The sequence below is a fragment of the Pseudonaja textilis genome, chromosome 9 (genome assembly GCF_049901715.1).
Source record: "Pseudonaja textilis isolate UNSWEBS1 chromosome 9, rPseTex1.2, whole genome shotgun sequence".
NCBI classification, from domain to species: Eukaryota; Metazoa; Chordata; class Lepidosauria; order Squamata; family Elapidae; genus Pseudonaja; species Pseudonaja textilis.
The window spans coordinates 1416886-1439814 of record NC_141998.1 but is presented as its reverse complement, the minus strand read 5'-3'; the positions used below and the strand labels follow the sequence as shown (position 1 = coordinate 1439814).

Sequence of the window (22929 nt, the reverse complement as noted above, 5' to 3'; positions counted from 1 at the left end):
TTGGGAAAAGCGGGTACTCACTGATACGCTGACGTGAGGTTGAGATTCTGCTTTAAGCCAAGGTACTGAGAGGCATTCATGGAAGGTGGGAGGTTGCCGGGGGTGTCGATGAACTGAATAATAAAAATAATAATTGTGCATTATTGTCTGTGCAATTGACGACGTTTCCATCTCTCCGTTGCAAAAGTCTACGCTAGAGCCACATGTCGACTATGCCGATGCATTACAACAAGGGGGCTTCTCGGAGGAAGTCAATGCCCATGGAGGAGGCCAACCCTAGTTAAAGATCTGGCAGGTGGGACTTCATATTGTGGACAGAGAATAATAATAATAATAATATCAACGGCACGGTGGAAACCACGGTTGCTAGTCAATGGTGATGCGTTGGGAGAGGTTAATATCAAGAGAGGAACCATCCCTGCTACTGATGGGCTCAGTTGCGGTCATAAACATAATTGAGGATTATCTGTACTCTTTTTGTTTTATCTTTCCCTGGAATTTCTTTAAAAGAAAGGTGCAGACTTTCAGCACTATAAGGTAACACATTTATGCACCTGAAAAAATGAATTGTGTGCAAGTGGGTGTGTGACACAGAAAAAGAAGGGGGAGAGGAGTTGTCTGCACACACTTGTGGACGGATTCTCCCAAGTGCAACCCTTCCCACACCACTTTTTCAAAGGTTTTGGAGCTGGTGTGGATCAGAGTTGGCCAAGATGAAAGAACTATAGTATTCTATGGCTTTGCTGGTTGAGGAATTCTGGGAATTGAAGTCCGCAAGTCTTAAAGTTGCCCAGGTTGGAGACCCCTGTCCTAGACAAGTGACTGTTCAATTTCTTCTGGAAAAACTCCAGTGATGAAGCAGACACTACTTCTGAAGGCAAACAGTTCTACCGATTCATTGTTCTCACTTTCCCCAAAAAATTTCTCCTTAGTCCTTAGGTTGCTTCTCTCCTTGGTTAATTTCCACCCGTTGAGTCTTGTCTTATCTTCCAGTGCTTTGTAAAACAGGTTGACCCCGCTTCTTCTTTGGGGCAGCCCCTCAAATATCGGAACGCTCCTATCCTCTCTCTCCCTTAGTTCTTCTTTTCACTAGACTGGACGTGTCCAATTCCTGCAACCATGTTCTTCGTATGTTTTAGCCTCCAGCCCCCTAATCCTCACTGTCGCTCGTCTCTGCGCTCTTTCTAGAACGCCAACCACAACGAAAGCCAGGCTCCTTTAAAATAAGGCCAACCACTCTTAAAAAACCGCCCTTCCTCGTGTGTTCATGCAGACGAACTCACTCTGAGGATCTCTCGATCGGCCCAAGGTTTGCACACCAACGTTTGGATGTTTCCTCCAATCAGAAAGGTGACCGAGACCAAGAGAATCAGAATCCAGGAGAAGAGGAAGCTGAAGGTGACGCCGCTGTAATCAGATGGACAAACACGTGTCAGGGAGGGGACAAAAGTCACCACCGCATTTCCCCGTCTGGATTGTTGCCCCATCCCAAAGAACCTGGAAGCCAGGTTGGAGCAGAGGGAAGCACCTGACGTCTCTGCTTAGGTGACAGGTACCTAGACATAGCCACGTTCTCTCCTCCTTGTTTTGTTTCACTGTTTTGTTTCTGCATTAAGGACCCCCATTGTCCTCAAATTTGGATATGGAGATGACATGAGGGGTTCTTGATGCTCCCTGCTTGGTTGTTTTCTGGTAGACGTTTCATTACCCAACTAGGTAATATCATCAGTGCTAGAAGGGAATGGGGTTGAGGAGGAGGAGGAGGAGGACTGTGCGGTCCTTGGTCCTCCCTGAGTTTGGTTATTCACTTTCAGACATTTTATTACCCAACTAGGGAATATCATCAGTGCTAGGAAGTAGAGTTTGCAGAGGAGGAGGAGGAGGAGGAGGAGGAGGAGGAGGAGGAGGAGGAGGAGGAGGAGGAGGAGGAGGAGAGAGGAAGAGGAGAGGAGGAGGAGGAGGAGGAGGAGGAGGAGGAGGAGGGGCTGTGGGGTCCTTGGTCCTCCCTGAGTTTGGTTATTCGCTTTCAGACATTTTATTACCCAACTAGGGAAAATCATCAGTGCTAGGAAGCAGAGTTTGCAGGAGGAGGAGGAGGAGGAGGAGGAGGAAGAGGAGGAGGAGGAGGAGGAGGAGGGCTGTGGGGTCCTTGGTCCTCCCTGAGTTTGGTTATTTGCTTTCAGACATTTTGTTACCCAACTAGGGTAAATCATCAGTGCTAGGAAGCAGAGTTTGCAGGAGGAGGAGGAGGAGGAGGAGGAGGAGGAGGAGGAGGAAGAGGAGGAGGAGGAGGAGGAGGAGGGCTGTGGGGTCCTTGGTCCTCCCTGAGTTTGGTTATTTGCTTTCAGACATTTTGTTACCCAACTAGGGTAAATCATCAGTGCTAGGAAGCAGAGTTTGCAGGAGGAGGAGGAGGAGGAGGAGGAGGAGGAAGAGAGGAGGCGGAGGAGGAGGAGGAGGAGGAGGAGGAGGAGGAGGAGGAGGAGGAGGAGGAGGAGGAGGGCTGTGGGGTCCTTGGTCCTCCCTGAGTTTGGTTATTTGCTTTCAGACATTTTGTTACCCAACTAGGGTAAATCATCAGTGCTAGGAAGCAGAGTTTGCAGGAGGAGGAGGAGGAGGAGGAGGAGGAGGAGGAGGAGGAGGGCTGTGGGGTCCTTGGTCCTCCCTGAGTTTGGTTATTTGCTTTCAGACATTTTGTTACCCAACTAGGGTAAATCATCAGTGCTAGGAAGCAGAGTTTGCAGGAGGAGGAGGAGGAGGAGGAGGAGGAAGAGGAGGAAGAGGAAGAGGAGGAGGAGGAGGAGGGCTGTGGGTCCTTGGTCCTCCCTGAGTTTGGTTATTTGCTTTCAGACATTTTGTTACCCAACTAGGGAAAATCATCAGTGCTAGGAAGTAGAGTTTGCAGGAGGAGGAGGAGGAGGAGGAGGAGGAGGAGGAGGAAGAGAGGAGGAGGAGGAGGAGGGCTGTGGGGTCCTTGGTCCTCCCTGAGTTTGGTTATTCGCTTTCAGACATTTTGTTACCCAACTAGGGAAAATCATCAGTGTTAGGAAGTAGAGTTTGCAGGAGGAGGAGGAGGAGGAGGAAGAAGAAGAAAAGGAGGATGGGGGTGGTCCTTGGTGCTCTCTGATGTCTGCTTTCTTGAAGACATTTCATTACCCAACTAGGTAACATCATCAGTGCAGGAAGGGATGGGGTTTGCTCACATTTTATATTCTTGCCCTGTCAGCGTTGGTGGGGATGGACTTGGGGGTTCTTTGGTTGGGCTGTTTACTGTTAGCTTGTTTGGCAGTTCCTTCATGGGGGGGGATTGTTTACTTCTTGATTGTTGGTCTGATGTTAATCTTGGAGCTAATCTATGCTCATCTGGGTGCTGGTGGGGAGCAGAAGTGGGTATTCAGCAGGTTCTGACCAGTTCTGGAGAACCGGTAGCGGAAATTTTGAGTAGTTCGGAGAACCAGCAAATATCACCTCTGACTGGAGATTTTGCAGTCTCCTTCCCCTGCCACACCCACAGAACCATGCCCACAGAACCGGTAGAAAAAAAAAAACTTGAATCCCACCGCTGGTGGACAGGTGTTGCTGGTGGTTAGTGAAACATCTGCAAGAAAACCACCCAGCTCAGAGATCACCAAGGAGCCCTCACTTCTACCCTGAGCTACAAACATTCTCCTTTGCGGATAGAAAGGACACCCAAGAGTTCTTACATGATGAGAAATTTGGCTCCAGCTTCAGCCCGGCTCTCGTAGTCACTGGGATCCTCTCGCACAACCAAGCCATAAGTGCCAAAGGAAAGGCCCAGCACATTACAGAAGACAATCAGCAGGATAATTGTGCATGCGATTGTACCTACAATCCACCTGGCAAAGACAAAAAAACAGGAAGGAGGCAACTTCAGGCTCCAAGTCCGTTCTTTAACGCATCCGCCAGAAACATGGTGTGCTGGTTTCAGTTCAATTAGAAATGTTTAAACTGGGTGGGTGAATGCAAGGGGTGTTTTACAGGCTTGGCATCCATGGGGTTTGTGTCCTTAAGAAAAGTCTAGATGGCCTCTGTGGACCCACGGTTGAAGCCATCGCCTTCTGCTTCTGGCTACCCAAGGCAAAATATTTACACCCTCTAACACTTGTACTTAGTTATATTGGCAACTGGTACAATGTTGGAAGACTTGAGGGACAGAAAAATCTGCCAATGGGGATGCTATTGTAGTCAAAACCTCCTTGATGACTAGAATCATGATTGATCACTTATAGCTTTTATGTGCACTGAGAGTCTATACACTGAAAATAAATTCCTTGTGTGTCCAGTCACACTTGGCCAATAAAGAGTTCTGCTCTGTTCTCATAAATCAGTTGAAATATTTGTGCGTAGATAAAAGTCTTTGGAATTGTTGTGGTCAATGGAAGGTTTTCATGCACAACCCTACATCAACAGTGCGTCCTCCCACAAGATCTCAGGATGATTTTCTCAGTCTTGGGTCTCCTCCTTGGACAGCCTGATACTCCAACCCCTTTTTTGCAGTGCCCAAAGTTCTAGTCCGATCATTTATTTATTTGTATCTCACCTTTATTAGTATTTCTATAAATAACACCTTTATAGAAATACTAATAAAGGCAGGATACAAATAAATAAGTCAAAAGAAGGAACACCAGAAAGCATAGAATACTACGCCTTTAAAAAATGAGCCCTCCTGTTTTTAGGATAGATTTGGGAGGATAATATGAATTGTCATAAAACAAACTAAGTAAATTATGGTTATCTCGTAAAATATGAATGAATCAAACTATAGTCAAATGATTGATTAATAATGATATTAGGGTATCTAACTTTTGATGGATAATATGAGCTTTTATGTAATGTGACTGTAATTGAAGACTACGAAATGGATGCACAAAATAATCTGTAAACCAACCGGCACACTGTTTGTATACCTATGGAAGAAAGTTTGATGTTTTGATTGTTTATGTTTGTTTTTAAAAACCAGTAAAATTTACGGAAAAAAAATAAAAACGAGCCCTCCTAAATCTCTTCCTTTCCTGCAACACCAGGGGGAAAGGAAATTTTCTGCCCGGGCTGGTCAAGTGTGCGCTGTAGCTCTGCCCATATTACATTACCGCTCCATTCACCAGCATTCTCCATCCCTTTCAATGTTAGGAGTGTTGGGTTTCTGGTCAGATAAATGTTTGCCAGGTCTCTGCTCTGCCCAGCTCTCCTTTTTTACCTGTAAGTCTCAAAAGGCTTCAACTGCTTCAGGAATGGGCGGCTCATATTCTCTGCCTTCGCCAAGGCGTCGTTCATGGGACGGGTCTGGTCAGAGATGGGGAAGTCATCTGCAACCAACTGGACCTTTTGGGCAACTCTCTCGACGTCCTTCTTCAGCTCTGCAAGGAAAGCGAAGGGTTGCCATCCACGGCCTCCACCATGCAAGGGGTCACCGTGGTCCTCGTGCCAAAACATGCCCGATGCAGATTTTACATGGTTTGCACAGAGAAACCGTGATTGCCAGAGCCTCCACCGGGCACTTACGGTTACGATGGTACATTGCGGAGTCTTCCTATCTGATTTACCTAGGACCTAGGTGCTAGAGACCTTCTCCAGTCCTTCCTCCAGAAGCTACACTACTCTACAAAAAAGAGGTTGAGACTTTGGGGGGAAAAAGGAGAGCAACTAAGAGGATCAAAGTCCTGGAGATTAAGAATGGCTGCAGAATTTGGGTCTGGCTAATCTAAAGAGAACAAGGACCAAGGGTGACATGATAGGAGTATTCCAGTATTTGAGGAGCTGCCACAAAGAAGAATTGGGGGTCAAGCTATTCCCCAAAGCACCAGAAGGCAGGACAAGAAACAATGATTGGAAACTGATCCAGGAGAGAACCAACCTGGAATTAAGGAGGCACTTCCTGAGAGTGAGGACAACCGACCAGTGGAACAGAAGTTGCCTTCAGAAATTGTGGCCACTCCATCACTGGGAAGTTCTTAAGAAGAGACTAGATAGTCACTTAATCTGAAATGGTATAGATTCTCCTGCTTGAGCAGGGGGCTGGACTAGATGACCTCCAAGGTCCCTTCCAGCTCCTACTCTAGTCTAGTCCAATCATCATCATAATTCAAATTGTCTGTTCCTGGACTGCAACGTGACGTTTTTTTGACACACTCCGGATGCCACGGTGTGAATTCAGGTTATTTTTTTTCCTGGAAAAAACTTCACTCACCTTGAACAATTTTATCCATTTTCATTACTGTAAATTGTGGAATTGCATTGAAACTGTTGTTGGCCTAGAAGTGTAAAATTAATATTTTTAACGGTGAAATTGGAGACAAAAATGTGCGTTTTGCTGAAAGGAGATTTCCCTCAAGAATCCTTCCTCACTTACTTTGTGAATCATTTCAGAGAAATTCGTCTGAGGCAGCCCGTGCAAATTTTTCAAAACTTTTTCAACAGAAGGCACCTGAAGAAAGACGTGGTTTGTAAAAGATTAATCCCTGGGATCCAAGATCAAAGTGACAATATATAAAACAGTATTGACATGGAAAGCAATCACAGCCTAAATCTGGCTTAAATATGAGCCAGCGATGTGCTGCAACCGCCAAAAATGTCAGTGCAATCCTTTATTGCATAAAACCAGAGGTCCCCAAACTTGGCAACTTGAAGACTTGTGGATTTCAACTCCCAGAATTCTCCACCCAGCATAGCTTTAAGTGAAGACTTGTGAAGTCCACAAGTCTTAAAAGTTGCCAAGTTTGGAGACCTCTGGCGTAATACGGACGGATAGAATCAAAATCATGCGCCGTATTACTACCACTTTAGTACCTTGGGAAGACCACACCTGGAATACTACATCCCGTTTTGGCCACCATACTACAAGAAAGGTGTTTAGACTTTAGAAAAAGTGCAGAGAAGAGCAACTGAGATGATTAAAGATCTGGAGACTAAAACATAGGAAGAACGGCCGCAGGGTTTGGGTTTGGCTAGTCTAAAGGAAAGAAGAATTAGGGTTGACATGATAGCAGAACTTTAAATATTTGAGGGGCTGCCCCAAAGAAGAGGGGTGGGGTCAAATTATTCTACAAAGCTCCAGAGGACAGGACAAGAAACAACGGATGGGAAACTAAAAAAGGATAGAAGCAACCTGGAGTTAAGGACAAATTTCCCAACAGTGAAGGCAATTAACCAGGGGAACTTCAAAAATGATGGTTGCTTCTTTACTAGAGGTTTTTAAGAAGAGACTGGACAGTCACTTGTTGTCTGAAATGGTTTAGGGTCTCCTGTTTCAGCAGAGAGGTGGACCAGGAGACCTCCAAGGTTGAAGATTCAAGCCAACCTATTGATACCTTGTTGTACAGTACAACAAGGCCCATTTCGTCTCAGAAGCATATCCCTTAACCAGTTCATTTTTCCAAGAGATGGATGCACCAGAGGTGGGATTCAGAAAGTTCTGACCAGTTCTGGAGAACCAGTCGTGGAAATGTTGAGTAGTTTGGAGAACCAGCCACTCCCACCTCTGACTGGCCCCACCTCCATCTATTCCCTGCCTCCCATTGAGTCCCAGCTGATCGGCTGGGTCTCCTTTGGTTGCCCTGCAGAGGAGAACGGAGCTGGAAAGCAGGTCAGTGGGGAGGGGAGGGAAGGGGGATTTTACAGTATCCTTCCCCTGCCACGCCCACCAAGCCACACCCACTAAGCCACACCCACAGAACCAGGAGTAAAAAAAAAACATTTGAATCCCACCACTGGGATGCGTCATTCTCGTTTGGGTGCCGTCAGGATCCGGATTGGCTTACATTTTGGAAGTCAGCCCCCAACTTCAAGTCCTCAGCTCTGCTGAGGACCCCCATGCAGTACGTGCAATGGGGCTCTTCCAGGAGGGAAGTAAGGCTTTGCCTCTGCTCCTTCAGCGTCGATGCCAGCTCCTCCTGCTCCCAGATCAGGGCCTGGACAGACCCGTGGATCGCATGCAAGTGGCGCACGGAGTTCTCTAGGTCTTAAAGAGAAAAGTCACCCAGGAGATGGGATGTCCGGATGTTTTCATGCCAAGCTATCACAAATTCCATGCTAGCCAATTAACCTCCACAGGTAAATCCGTGACTTACAACCACAACCGAGCCCAAACGTTCTGCTGCTAAAAGAGACAGTTGTGAAGCGGGGTTTTGCCCCGTTTTACAACCTATCTTGCTGCAGTCGTTAAGTGAATCGTGTCAGTGGTTAAATTCATAACATGGTTGATAATAGAATCTGGCTTCCCCGTTGACTTTGCTTGCTGCAGTGGTCACAAGCGTGAAAAATGGTCATAAATAATGTTTTCGGTGCTGTTCTAACTTCGGACAGTCAGTAAGTGAACTCTTGTAAGTCGAGAACTACTTGAATAGTAGTTGTGTCTGACATCTTCACTTTTTAAACTCCCTCCTCTCCAGCCCTTCCTCTATTTTGCTGATGACACCAATTTGTTCAGGTTGCCAAGGTTGGAGACCCCGATCTAAAATATTCTGTGGCATCAGGAGTCAATATGAACTGAAGCAAGTTACGCACGTAAAGTCAATAGACCTGATCCCATCTAGTAGTCCTTGAATTATGACCACAACTGAGCCAAAAGTTCTGCTGCTAAGAAAGACATTCTGTCAGGATTCCGGCAGTTACCCCCAAATAAATCCCGAGTCTCGAGACAAACTTCCAAAACTTCCAAAGGATTGATTGGGAGTTAACATGTCCGGCATTGCCTGGGTGTAGCCGACTCTAAGACACATCATTCATTGTCACCCTTGACCCTGGTTTTCCCCCCACTCCCTGAGTGTATCATAAATCATATTCTCCAACGAGACACATCCATAGCCCAGAGTCATCAATCATGTTTTCCAGTTAGAATTTTGCGTGGCAGAAACTTCGGTCACCTAGAAACTATCTTTGGAAACATTTACGGACTGCAAGCTGCCCGCTGTTCCCCCCTCCCTTTCCGTTGGCAACTCTAAAAAGACCACAGAAATAGTTTGTGAGTTGACACATTCATTAAGTGAATTTTTTCCTCCGTTTTACAACCTTTCTTGCCACCGTTGTTAAGTGAATCCCTGCATTCATTCGTTGAGTGAATCTGGCTTCTCCAAGGACTTTGCCGGTGGGAAAGTCGCCAAAGGGGACCGCAAGACCCGGGACACTGTAACCGTTGTAAGTATGAGTCAGCGGCCAAGCGCCTGAAATTTAATCCCGTAACTGTGGAGATGCTGCTAGGTCACAAGTCCCCCTTTTTTTTCCAGTGCAGTTGTTAACTTTTGAGCAGTCAGCAAATCAATGGTTGCAAACCGAGGAATATAGTTGCATTCGTTTTTTTCCTTCTAAGAGCTCCGCTTGGAATTGGCTACCGTGAGCTGCAAGGGTGGCCGTTTCTACAGCGAAGCTTACAAATTTCATGCCGAAACAGTGGCACCTACTCGTGGTTTCCGTGTCAAAAGAACTCAAAAGGGTTTTAAAAAGAGCTTTAATGCCACGGCTACAGCTGCCACTTTGACACACACGTATATATTATACGTGTATATATTACTATACATGTATATATTACACCCACTCCAGCCCAGGGGGTACAAGAGCATGCCTTAAAAAGACCTGACAAGCACGGGATAGCAGGTGAAAGGCATAACAAGCTGACTTCCTAACAGCTGGCGCTTCTTGTACAACCCTTTGATCCTTTGAACGTGCAGCCCTGATCCATGCTAATAAGCTCCTGCCAAGGCCACCCTCAGGCTATCCTCACAGCTGATGGCAGCAAACTCCCTACTTTAACTCCGAGTTGCCCTTTCATTTATCTGTCTGGTATCTCTCTTTGGAGTTTTAATGAGTGGCCCCAAGTTGCGAAAGAGACAGAAAGAGAAAGTGCTCCCGGTCCCTATTCTACCTATCCGTACACTGTTTCCTTTCATCCACCTTCACTCCAAGAAGATGCTGCCGTATTTTCCCATTAGAAGCGGCTCCAGACTTTTAATTGTCTTCTCTGAAAATATCCCGCGGTTAAGTGGCTCCGGCCCTTTTCATTCTCTCTCCCGGAAAATGTTCCCACTGTTAACCAGGCAAATTGGGAGAGGGGTTGTCCCTATCCAAGAGGGTGGCTTGGAAGAGTTGCCTTGAGTGAATCCTGGCGTAGCCAAACTAAACCCACTTTCCCTGGTCCGATGCTCAGCAGGTGCGTCGAACTACAACTCCCAGAGTTCCTAGCCAGCCAAGGCACACTAAGGAGCCGTTCCTGCCATCCTCGTAAGAAGCATTGGGTTGAGCTAAGTTGCTATCAGTCCTCCAAGGGAGACAAGACCAGAAATCAGGGAGATGAATTCCAACTTTTATTCCTTGTTATTAATATACTGTAATTATCTCACTTATTGGTGAGAAAGATTAAATTACGTTTCTACTCAAGAGTCAGATTGCTCTTATCTACCACGGCCTTCACTGTCCCTCTTGTTCCTCAAGATTATTTCTTCTACCTATTACAAGACTGCGTAGCATTAAGGAAAAGAAACGAAGGGAAAGGAAAGATTTTTTTTTTCTTACCTTGCACCCTGTCCTTGAGGGCAGCCATAGCAGAAGACACGGTTTCCTTCAGCAGGAAGTGAATGGTGCTGCCAATATTCCAGCTAATATCTGCAAGGCACAACACCACCTCCGGTGAAATCTCCGGGCGGTAAAAATGCGTCTCCCACCCATCTCCCATTTGGGACAGGAGCCACGTGCCTCCCAAAATCATCCTCATCTCTCACTGTATCATGCCAACTCCTGAGCTGGACACAACACACACCATGAACATCGTTTTGAATCATTTTAAACACAGGTTTCTAAGCCTTACGGCGGTGGGTATTTGCTTGAAATTACGCAACCTTTTATTTTGATGGCATTGTTGTTGCTTCGCGTTGCACACAACGGCTATTACTTTAAAGCAGGGGTGTCCAACCTTGGCAACTTTAAGACTTGTGGACTTCAACTCCCAGAATTCCTCAGCCAGCAAAGCTGGCTGAGGAATTCTGGGAGTTGAAGTCCACAAGTCTTAAAGTTGCCAAGGTTGGACACCCTGCTTTAAACAATCGTACGGCAGGCTTTTAAAAAATTTCTCTACCTCATGATGGACATTAATTCGGTCATTTGTAAAAGAGATAAAATCCTGCCAGTCCTGGAAAAACAATAGGTTCCTGCTTTTCAGCCTGGGAAACTAATCGGCTCTCTAATCAAGGGAAGCTTGATACTCCAGCTAAACAATTCCACGGCTCTTTCTTTCTCGCTTCCTGAAAGTGAGCTGCTCCTGCCTTTTGATAAAATTGGATGGTTGGGAAAAGAGATTGAACTGCAGTGGTTCATACAGCTTTAATCTCCCATTTAACCCCAAGGCATTCACTCGGGGCCAAAAATAAACTGTTCCCTTTGGAAAACACCTGAACTTTTGTTTGCAAAAAGCAGATGGGGCTGCATTGTACATGTTGTATGTTTATGCCGCTGACCCCAAAACAACAATTATTATTATTACCTTTATTGTCAGAGGACAACATGTGTACAATGAGATTGGCTGAGCCTCCCTTCGTGCACACACACCCACCCACACACACAACACAACTCACAGTGAGGACAGAAGTCCCTAAGTCAGATCCAATCTTACTACACTGTGTGACCTTGTAGCACAACTCACCGGCCCTGCAAGTCTGTCCTACTACGTTGACATGAAATTAGTTTCTGTTCAGGAGTCTGACAGCCCAAGGGTAGAAACTGTTCTTCAGCCTGTTGGTGTGGCTGGCTATGCTTCTCTATCTCCTACTCGATGGTAGGAGAGTGAAGAAGGGCTGACCGGGGTATGAGTCGTCCCTGAGGATTTTCCTCACTCCTCCAAGCCCTAGTGAGGTCATCTAGTCGTGTCAGGGAACAGCCCACGATGTTTTGTGCTGGGCTCACCCCCCTGTAGCGTCTTTCTATCCACGGCTGTCAAGCCAGCGTATCACTCCGTCACACAATATGTGAGGATGCTTTCTATGGTGGACCGGTAAAAGGAGGTTGAAATGAAAGGTTATATTGGTGGGAAAAAATCTCTCGCCAAGGATCCGCAGCGGAAGAAAAAGGGACTTACTGTTCAGGTCACCGAGAATCTGCCTTTGGGGGACCCTAAACTGTTCCACCGTCAGCCGAAGCCCCTGTCGTGGAAGGAGAGAAAAGTCAGGAAGAGGGATTGGTGTCCCCAGGCAGCAGGAAACCTGGAGTGTTAAGCGACTGATGTTCCTTCTTTTTGGCTTTTTGCAAACCTGGCCGGAAGTTTGCATCTTCCTCAGTTTGCATCTTCCCTAAAACGGGGAGATTTGCGTAAAGATTTCAAAGTTGGACATCAAGCGTACAGCAAATGATGCCACTTAGCTAATCTTGGATGGTTTTAAAAACAGACAGGTAGCCCTAGAGATACCACAGTTCATTTAGTGACTGTTTAAAGTTACAACGGCACTAAAAAAAAAAAAAAAGTGACTCGGGTGCATTTTTTTTTCCCGCCCTTAGGACCCACAGCCACCTGATCAAAATTCAGAGGCTTGGCCAGTGGCACATTTTTTTTTTGTGGCCGTCCCAAGGCCAGGTGAGCCTCTTGCGCAAACCTCCAATGAGCGAAGTCCGCGGGGAAGCCAGACTCGCTGAACGACTTGCAGCGATTTGGTTAACAACTGCGGCAAGGAAGGTCGTAAAATGGGCAAAACTCGCTTAACCGTGGTCTTGCTTAGCAGTAGAAATTTGGTGGCTGAGACTCAAAGGTTACCTGTACCGTCTGGGGAATTCTGGGAGTTGAACTCCGCACACCTTAAAGTGGCCAGGGTTAAAAAATAATAAATAAAAATAATAAAACCCCAGGCTTTTTAGATGGGGGAGGTAGGATGGGAGCTCCTGTGAGGCTGAGCCCTTTTCCTTCCCCCTCACACCCAGAGGCAGCCTATCCTGACTTTGAGGAAGCGGAGGGGGCAGATCTTGGGTCCCACTCACACACACCCCCAATTCTCCCTCTCTCAAAGCTTTCCTTTGTGCCACAAAACCCTTGCAGCAGAATTCGAAAGCGCTGCTGGCACCATGGGGTTCATAAGCACCCCTCCCCACTTTTCCTGCCCTGCTTTGCAGCCGCCAGGAGTTTGCAGCCTAGAAAACACCTGCCAAGCGAAGGCGTCACCGTGGTGACAGTGTGACGCTGGGCATGAGTGCCAAGGGAAATGCTCAAAGCACCGGAGCTCTGGAGCACGAAACAAGCTTCGTTTCTGGATTCCCAAACTTCAAAAACAAAAATATCTAGATATGGGTTTTCTCGAAGGGATCGGAAACACGGGGCTATACAACCCACGGGCGGCTGTCAAAGCTCCGCCATTTTGTTCGGGGGATGTAAACAGGCAACCTCTTGACTTTTTTTTTTTAACCCCGGTGAGACCCGCGATCCTTTCAGCCCCGGAGTGGTTTGCCCTGAATAGTAACCTTGTAGTTACGTGATGATAAAGGGAGTGAATAGCCCACCGCCGGCCCTAGGAAGTTTCCTCCTCCCACCTTTCTTACAACCGAGGTCCTTTCCAAATTCGTTGACCTTCCTTCCAAAGCCTCTGTTTCCTTGTTCAACATCGGAGCCAAAATGAAAACCCACAACTTTCATGGCCATTTGTAGATTATTATTTTTTTCCCCACAAATGGTGTGGACCATCCGTAGTCTAAATTTATAAAACCCAGCTAAAATTTCATGTTTCCATTACAATCTCATCATGGGTAAAAATATTCTTTTCAAACATCCCCCCCAATTAGCTTGGCCTTCCATGGTTTCTTCTGCCCAAATAATGTCATTTTTCACTCCTTATTTATTTTTTTTTTTAAAAAAACTTCACCTCTGGCCTCACACCATGGCGCTTTCCCCAACCTCTTGTCCTCCGGTCATATTTGACCTGCTTAACGATGTGGCATGAACACAGCCTCAACGCCCTGAGTTGCCTCGTGCCAAAATGTTTAGCACGAAGTGGAGACAATGATGTTTTAAAACAGATTGGTCCCTTGGATTTTTCCAGAGTCAACTCACGCGAGGAATCCCATTCAGGTGGCTCTTCAATGTCCTCAGGGTGTGGAGTGCGTCTCGGGCACCAGGGTCCATCTCTTCTTTCACCTTCTGGTTGGCAGCAAAAGCACAGATGACACACCCCCTGTGTTGAAAAACAGCAATAGCCGTAGCCCTTAGACTCGTATCCTGCTTCACGGTGCTTTCCAGCCCTCTCTAAGAGGTTTACAGGGTCAGCCTCTTGGCTCCACAACCATCTGGGTCCTCCTTTTATCATACTCAGAATGATTGAAGGCTGAGTCAACCTTGAGCCGGTCAGGATCAAACTGCTGGCAGTTGCAATACTACATTCTAACAGGAAGGAAGGAAGGAAGGAAGGAAGGAAGGATGGATGGATGGATGGATGGAAGGAAGGAGGGAGGGAGGGAGGGAGGGAGGGAGGGAGGGAGGAGGAAGGAAGGAAGGAAGGAAGGAAGGAAGGAAGGAAGGAAGGAAGGAAGGAAGGAAGGAAGGAAGGAAGGGCAAAAGCACTTAGATTTATTTACCGCTTCACAGTGCTTTACAGACCTAAGTGGTTTACAGGGTCAGCCTTTTACCCCTCAACAATCTGGGTCCACATTTTACCTATCTTGGAAGAATGGAAGGCTGAGTCAACCATCAGCCAGTCAGGATTGAACTCCTGGCAGTAGGCAGAGTCAGCCTGCAATACTGAATTCTAAGCACTGCAGCACCATGAAGGAGAAAGAGAAAGGGAATAAGCGGAAGGAAGGAAGGAAGGAAGGAAGGAAGGAAGGAAGGAAGGAAGGAAGGAAGGAAGGAAGAAGAAGAGGAAGGAAGGAAGGAAGGAAGGAAGGAAGGAAGGAAGGAAGGAAGGAAGGAAGGAAGGAAGGAAGGAAGGAAGGAAGGAGCATTTAGACTGATATACCACTTCACGGTGCTTGACAGCCCTCTCTAAGCGGTTTACAGAGTCAGCCTTTTGCCCCAACAATCTGGGTCCCCATTTTACCCACTTCAGAAGGATGGAAGCCTGAATCAACCTCGAGCCTGGTGAGATTCAATCTGCCAAATTGTAGGCAGCTGGCAGTCAGCAGAAGTAACTTGCAGTACTGCACTCTCACCACTGCACCACCGTGGCTCATGCGATAGACCTTGCAGAAAAGAGAGGACTTCAAGACAAGATCTTTAGATTTCCTAGATTTCAGGACTAGATCCCTCTCAGCAACCAGCGTTTCTCAAATTGGGTGACTACAGCTTTGGTGTAAGATTGAGGTGCTGGCCTGGAAAGCAGGAGGCTGTGAGTTCTAGTCCTGCCTTAGGCATGGAAACTGTCTGGATCAGTTACTCACCCTCAGTCCACTGATTTGTTGCTTGCTTGTTATTTATTTGTTAAATGTATCCCAGTGTAAGTCTATTCTAGGTTGGAAAATAGAAAAAAAATATTCTTGTTGGGAAAATAGGAGGAGAAAGGAGCATTAGGTATGCTTGCCAGCATGAGTTACCTACACTGGCTGGGGAATTCTGGGAGCTGAAGTCCACATGTCTTAAAAGTCAACATATCTTAGACCAGGATTGCTATTTTGTTTGGCTTCCCTGTATTCCAGAACAGCATTTCCTGGCTTTTGAATTTACAGTTTTGGCATCTCTCGTGTGCGGCTTCACCTTCCTGTCCTTCCCGATCCCCAAATCTCTATGGGGGCAACACGATGGCAACGGATCTGGCTCAGCCCCTCACACTCACAGGATGAGGAGGGTGGTGAGGAGCAGGCAGACCATGAGAAGGTTCCGCTGGCAGAGCAGAGAGCGACGATAGGCCTTGATCCGTCCAGCACAGGGCCGGTTTCTCTGGAAGCAGCAAAGGCTCAGCCCAACCAGGGGCACCGTCACAAAATAGAGAACCGCAATTGCAGCGCAAATGACATATCCTGCCTGGTAGCGAAGGATCTGAGGAGCAAGGCAAATGAAAATAATAACAATAATCTTGAGAGGACGATTTCTCTTACCCCTCTCCCCGTGCCCTGTTAAATTAAATAGAATTGGGAGGTTGATTGGTGGGCTAGAAACCAAGAGGTGGAGATTTCCTCTGACTACTTCTTCTAAGGAACAGAAGCAACCCTGGCTAAAGGCAACCCCATGATCAAAAGATCCTTCTATCTAATTTAAATGTAATAACCACTTTGGCATAGTAGTTAAGATACAAGACTAAAAACTGGGAGACTGTGAGTTCTAGTCTCCACTCTGGGCTTGAAAACCAGCTGGGTGTCTTTGGGGTGATCACCAGCGGACTGGGAGTTCTAGTCCGGTCTTAAGCCTGAAAGGCGGCTGGATGACTTTAGGTTAGCTCTTAGTTTCCACTCAACCCAGAGTTGTTGGTTGGGAAAAAGAGGAGGAGGCGGTATTAGGTATCTTCACCATCTTGTATATAAAAATATCTAAATGTAAATCTAAAAATCTAAAAATTAAAATCATTCCAATTTCCTCAAAATCTTCTATCGCCCCTTACCCAGTGCACCCATTTAACGAACGCCAAATCTTTACTCATTATCCACCTTGTCGTATATTTCCCATTCTTATATTTCCTATCATTCATAAACAAGTCATTCTCTATAAATAAAGAGGCAGCCAAACTGGGAAGATTCCCAGGTGGGCTGAGCATTTCTCTTGCAGAATTTCCAAACATCCGTCCAGGAATTTTGGGAGCTGCAATCCAGCACTTGGAGAGATGGGGGAGGATTGTTGTAGATGTTGAGTTGTGACGGCCAACAACAGACCCCTGAAGAAAGAGGGGCGGGGGACATTCCACTCTTCCAGGCTCACTATTTCACCTGAGAAGGTGTAGCAGTCGGTGGCTCATTCAGGACATCCTTCAACAGCTCTGTGGAATAAAACAAGGCTATTTTAAAAGCAGAAAGAGAGACCCCTCTTCTCTTGTGATCGGACCTTCTGAATGGGCCAAGGGAAGATTTGGGCTTTTCTCTCCAACCTCCTTGTGCAAGTTCTACTCCTAAGTAAGGCTGCATGAAGGAAATGAGGGGGAAGCAGGAACAGACGGAGTGGCAGGAGGCAATTATTGCCAAAGTTAATTACCTAAGATACTTATCAAAGCTAGACCGTCTGGGATGCCAGGCGCTCTCCTGATCACCAGATCCCCTTCTTTAAGGACTTCCAAGTGAGGCCTAAACCATAGGTTGGTCTTCTTTATCTTAAGCGTGTCTTTCTTCTGGGGGGGCAATGCTGTTTGCTTCATGGAGGGAGAACAAGGACGGCCTTCAGCTCATCCCAGGGTCAGTTCCCTTCGGGGGTCCCCTTTGGCTGCAGGAACTAATAGCTCCTGGAGGGGATCCCACAAGGGATGTGTAACATGGGGTGTAACATGGCAGCACCCGTAGGAAGTTGGGCTGGTCAGCATTGCTTCCCAGAGAGCCCAGAAACCTGGACCTCTCAATGTGCCTGACTTGGCATCATTCCGGTGATTGGCAGACTTTTCCAGTTTCCAGAGATTACCTGTGTCTACTTTGTGGCTTTTATTGAGCTGTGTCAACCCTGAAGCTGACCTGACCGAAGCCATCTTGGAGCTTCCATGTGGCCACCCTAGAGCTGGGGGGATCGAGACAGCTGGGACTTTGTAGCCAAAACAAAATACTTTCTCTTGGGAACCAAGGACATCCTCACGCCTGGTCAGAGGAAGGAGGAGTGATGTCACCAAGCAGGATTGGATCATGTGACTGGTTGTTTTGAAAAAGGGAAAATTTTTCGCTTTTAATTAGGTGAAAACCGCAGGAACCTTCAGTCGGTTTTCACCAGATCTGTGCCGATATGATATAATCAACAAAGCTATGCTTGGAGGAATCTACCTGCCTTGGAGTTCTGCTTGCTATGGATCTATTACTTAGAACCTTGACATGCCGATTATTTGCATTTTAAAGTATCTTGTGCCGGGTTTTATTTTATCTGCCAAAGCCAGTTAAAATCATCTGTTAAATGAATGCTTTGGATCTTATAGCATGGTGGTGCTCCCAAGCTATCCATTTTTTTGTCGGTCCCTCAGTCCCATAACGCTGGGGGATATTGAAAGAGAATGTAATATAGTAATTAATTAATTAGTTTTATGCGTGTAGATGCGATATAATTTGGATATTAATATACAATTCAGGTACAACTTTTCTTTCCCGCAATTCTTAAAAAAGAAAATCAGACTGAACTATTTAACAACTTATGCTCCGTCCTCAGAACAAAATGTTGCAAAATGTTGAGGCACGCAAGTGTAATATACTGGATTTCCCAAATTGTTTGGAAACAAAATATTATTTTTGAATATTCTGACATGTTTCATCAAGTAACATGTTTCTATCCTGCCAAGTCTATCATTAGAAGCTACTGGCTTACATTCTGACAAAAAAAAAAATCATTAAATACTTGTAATATTAATTTGTAATATATACTTGAATGTAATTGCACACATCGCTCTGTCCTGTCTCAAAACTAAGAAAAGAAAGAAGTTTCTTAATCACTAGGAACTAGGATTGAAGGAAGCTTAACTACATTTAAATGAGTTAAAACCTTCCAAAAAATTCCCCTAATGAAGTCTACGGTATGCTTGTATTTTGAGAGAGGAAGAATACAAATATCACTTTGGAAGTTTGGAGGGAAATCTTGAAAACAACCCGGGCAAAGAATTCTCAGGTTGAATTCACACACTGCACCGAGCCTTAATGTGATGTGTAAGGTTTAAGCTCAGCACAACATATGAACCCAGATATATGTGGCTTATTTGCAAGTTAGCAAGACAATGCAAAATGCAAGCCAGTCTGAGAAGGAATAGATCTATACTGGCCTTCTCTAAGGTACGGGAGGAATTGGCTATCAGACTGGAACTGCCCACAGAAATTGCTTCCCAAAGGTTTTGTAGATACATTCTTAGACTCATGGAAGGTCATCTAGTCCAACCCTCCACCTAAGACAGGAGACCCTGTTCAATTCCAGACACATGGCTGCCCAATCTCTTCTTGAAAACTTCAAATAGTGAAGTACCCATAATTTCTTGAAGCAAGCCCTTCCACGGATTAATTTCCTCTCGTTATCAGGAAATTTCTCCTTGGTTCCAAGTTGGAGCTCTTAAATGAGCTTCTACCCACCGCTTCTTCTCCTTCGCTCTGTGCTTTGGAGAGTAAGCCAATCCCCTCTTCTCTGCGGCAATCTCTCAGCTGCTCCAAGATTGCTATCAGGTCACCTCTAGTCCCTTCTTTTCGATAGTCTAGATATACCCAGTTCCCTTAAGCACTCGTGGTAAGATGTGTGTGTCATGTGTCAGCCTGCACATCCCTTATCACCTTCATTGCTCTTCTCTGACCTCTGACCCCTGTCCCCTCCCCAGCAGAGAAGTTCTTGTGCCTTTTTAGATCGGCAGTCCCCAAGTTCTAGCAGGCAACCAATGCTGACCTCCATGCTATCAAAAGCGTCATTCGCCCAATTCTGCTCACTAAACTATTCCTGAGAACACACAACCGTGTTAGTTTCCCCCGCAATTCGGAGCGGCACTTGGACCAAACCTATCAACAAGGCTTACCTGTGGGGAAAGGGTTCTGTTGGACCACATCCAGGTAATTGTGGACAAGGTGATAGAGGGGATCCAGAGGTCCTGGAGGTTGGTGTTGAGCAGGGATACGCTGATCAGCACCCACATCGGCGAACTGGAGGGTCAAGAGTTGGTTTCCATCTGCAGAACACTGCTGGGAGCGGACCAAATCTCGGCGGGCAAAGGCAAAGGCCAGGAAGAAGAGGAGCACATGTCCCATGCCAGGATCCGGCCGGGTCCAAGACTAGCGTCGTGTCGCAAGTGGGCCTTATCCCCAGACACTCTAACAAGGTAGAGGACCCTGGGGAAAACAAGGCCTTTTCTTCCTTTCTGCCCAAGCAAAGGAACCACCTTTCCAGCCCTGTAGATCTTTTTCCAGGCCCCAAGTCCAGCTTGTCCAGGAGAAGACAAGAAGAAGAAGAGCGCTTAGGACCACTTCTGCTGGGCGCTTCTCCGCCTTCAGCCGAGCAAGTCTGTGTCCTTGCTGAACCGCTTCCACTTCCAAAAACGTTTGGGGAAAGCGGGGGGAGGAAAACACACAAACCGGCCGGACAGGTTTGATGCTTTCTGATGACAAGGCCCTTCTTGCTGCTTTCCAGCGAGTGGGATGGAGCAGGGTGGGGCCACCGCGCCGGGTGGAAGGGAGTGAAGAGTGAAGCTGGGTTTTTCCCTCCAGGAGCCCCCAGTTTGTGTCTCTTCCCCCTCTGCTGCACTTTATCCCCGGGGGAGCAGGGGGAGTCCCATGTTTTTGGGAAGAAGGCAGCAGCTGACTCGGTTGGGGAAAAAATAAGCAGGCTGGAGGGAGGAGAGGGAGGCATCCAGACGTTGGTTTGGGCCGGTGCTGGTGGAGGTGAGCTGAGCCAGCTTGCATCTCTCACATCCTGTCTAGCAGTGCTGGGGTCACAGAGGAAATGTACGTGGAAAAGGGTGGGGATACCAGTCTCCGAGGCTTCCATACATCTCAGAAATACCAAATTGGTACTCTGGTTGTGTGCTACAATTCATTTCTCTCCCCAAGTTGTACAAAGGGGACATGGAGGAAATAGGAAATGGCACTCCACAGAAAACTGCCAAACTGATCCTTCCTTCCTTCCTTCCTTCCTTCCTTCCTTCCTTCCTTCCTTCCTTCCTTCCTTCCATCTCTCCTTCCTTCCTTCCTTCCTTCCTTCCTCCATCTCTCCTTCCTTCCTTCCTTCCTTCTTATCCTCCCTCCCTCCCTTGAGAAGTGAAGAAGAGGGAAACCAAAACAGACAAGCAATTTTACACAAAACATACGCTCACATTGTTGGAAGTGTAACCCTAAAAATACATCTTAATTGCAATGATGTTGTTTCTAAATTAGGGCTGCAGGTCGAACGTTCTTTGGTTGCTGAAGCAATTCATGATCTGTCATCAAGTAGCAGTTGACTCTCAATGATCCCATATAGACCTTCTCCAAGAGATCTCTGCCTCAACTGGTCCTTTAGGTCTTCCAGTGGTGCATTCATTGCCTTGCTGCTGGTCCTCCTCCTCCTCTTCTCTTTCCTTCCATCTATCCCAGCCTCCTCCAGAGAGCTGGGTCTTCACACAAAGTGCCTAAAGTAGGGTAATCTGAGCTTGACCATCTGGGCCTCCAGGATAAAGTCTGGGTGAATTTATTCAATGATCCATCCGTTTGTTTTCTTCTCCGCCATGCCGATATCTTCTTCTCAGGCGTCTTCTCCAGCACCAATGTTCAAAGGGATCAATGCTTTCCCTCTTGGGCTTCTTCAAAGTCCAACTTTCACATCCATGGGTTATCTCGGGGAATAATCTGGTGGCATGACTCTGATCTCAGCTTCCGCCTAGGCTGGCTGGATCACCCACATCCTAAAAAACAGGTGTCACTGCAACTAAACAAGAAAATATGTGTGAGACACCAGCCTTTCCGAAAGCCAGTAGAGACTTGCCAGTTCAGATCTTACGCACCAGGAGGCTTGTAGCCAAGTGCTTCTCTGTCTTGGTGCTAATGCCCACTTGGATATCTCTGAAGCTCCTGGGTTTTTCTACCGTTGTGTTTGTGGGTGTGGGCGCCTTCAAGTCAGCTTTTGATTCCTGGCAAAGGCCTGGACAAGTCCCAGCGGTTGGCAAGGTTTTGGAAGTGGTTCGCCATCAACTGCTTCCTGGAGCTGAGAGTGAAGGAAGGATCAAGATCACTCAACTGGCTTCGTGCCAAAGGGTGGGACTAGAACTCATCACCCATGTCATCTTCAGCACACACCACTTCGCAGGCATCCTGCCCCTAAAATGCAAAGGAGGAGGGGAGGAAACTGGGGAAATAAGGAATGGGCATGAGATCGGACCATAAAAAGGAAGGGAAGGACAAGACGACAGGAATCAGAGATGTCGATCCGGAATAAACTGGCCGATCAAGGACAGAGCCTGAGAATGTAATGTGAAAATGATACCAAAGAGGAGCGAAAGCTGTTTTCAAAACATCAGAAGTGAATGCTATTGGACACTGATGGACTGGCCAAGCAGGGAGGGAAAGGGGGAAAGCGCAAACTTTGCAGGGGGAATACTCAAATCCAGCTTGGCTTTAGCAAAAGAAACTTTTACTTCAAAGAAATGGAGCCGAGGGTCTTTCTTTCCTAAACATCCAAGCTGTGACAGGCCTGACAATCTCCTGGTTTCTATCCCAGTGCCTTAACCGCTACTGTCTACTCTACCATAGTGTCTGGATCCTGGTATTTAAGAATCAGGGAAAAAAAATAGATGTCCTCACTTACTGTCACTTCTACATCAGCACATCCCATATTCCTTTACTCTTGCACATAAACATCCAACACCTGCAAATCCTTTTATTTAAAGGAAGGCAGAAAAAAAGAGAGGCGCTAAAAAGCTTTCAATGAGTTGACAGCACATCCTTCAAGTGCCAGGACTCCCACCCGCAAAGGGCTGTTGCAATCTTCAAACTAGGCCAGTTGTGGGGAGCCCCCCTTTGCCAATATTTTCTTTCAAAGGGTTGGTCCTCAAGGATTTCTTGCTGTGTTTTGGTGAAAGGTTGCAAAAGGTTTGTTTCTCTGTTATTGTTGCTCTGTTATTTTTCTGGAAGAGAATCTATGAGATTTCCCCATCCAGATGATTTTAGCAACCAAGCTTAAGAAGTGCTAGTTATGTTTCATGTTTCTCAATCTTTGGCCTCCTCTAATGGCTGAAAGCAGCTATAACAAGAGAGAAGGGAAAAAGAAAGAAGTGGGTATATAATACAGGAGGCGGTGATTTATTATCAGTAATAGAGTTTTTCCCCCCACTTACAAGAATATATAACTCCTTTTTATTTTTAAAAAGATATTATTGTACGACTGAAAAGAACGAAAAAAGAAGGAAT

At 46.5% G+C, this 22929-nt stretch overlaps 1 protein-coding gene across 1 annotated transcript in view; it reads right to left on the bottom strand.

Annotated features, from left to right (window-relative positions):
* PROM2 (prominin 2) overlaps nucleotides 1-20155 on the bottom strand; it is a 30923-nt gene extending 10768 nt beyond the window's left edge. Inside the window, exons 1-13 of the mRNA XM_087938805.1 lie at nucleotides 19572-20155; nucleotides 16831-16880; nucleotides 15747-15949; nucleotides 14033-14153; nucleotides 12080-12143; nucleotides 10525-10614; nucleotides 7779-7978; nucleotides 6371-6445; nucleotides 6209-6272; nucleotides 5219-5378; nucleotides 3705-3857; nucleotides 1284-1407; nucleotides 22-113 (exon numbers count right to left, since the gene is read on the bottom strand). Coding sequence (XP_087794931.1) covers nucleotides 22-113; nucleotides 1284-1407; nucleotides 3705-3857; nucleotides 5219-5378; nucleotides 6209-6272; nucleotides 6371-6445; nucleotides 7779-7978; nucleotides 10525-10614; nucleotides 12080-12143; nucleotides 14033-14153; nucleotides 15747-15949; nucleotides 16831-16880; nucleotides 19572-19800 — 1625 coding nt within the window. The 5' untranslated portion in view covers nucleotides 19801-20155. The remainder of the gene's footprint in view (nucleotides 1-21; nucleotides 114-1283; nucleotides 1408-3704; nucleotides 3858-5218; nucleotides 5379-6208; nucleotides 6273-6370; nucleotides 6446-7778; nucleotides 7979-10524; nucleotides 10615-12079; nucleotides 12144-14032; nucleotides 14154-15746; nucleotides 15950-16830; nucleotides 16881-19571) is intronic.
* Between the last annotated feature and the right edge of the window lie 2774 nt (nucleotides 20156-22929).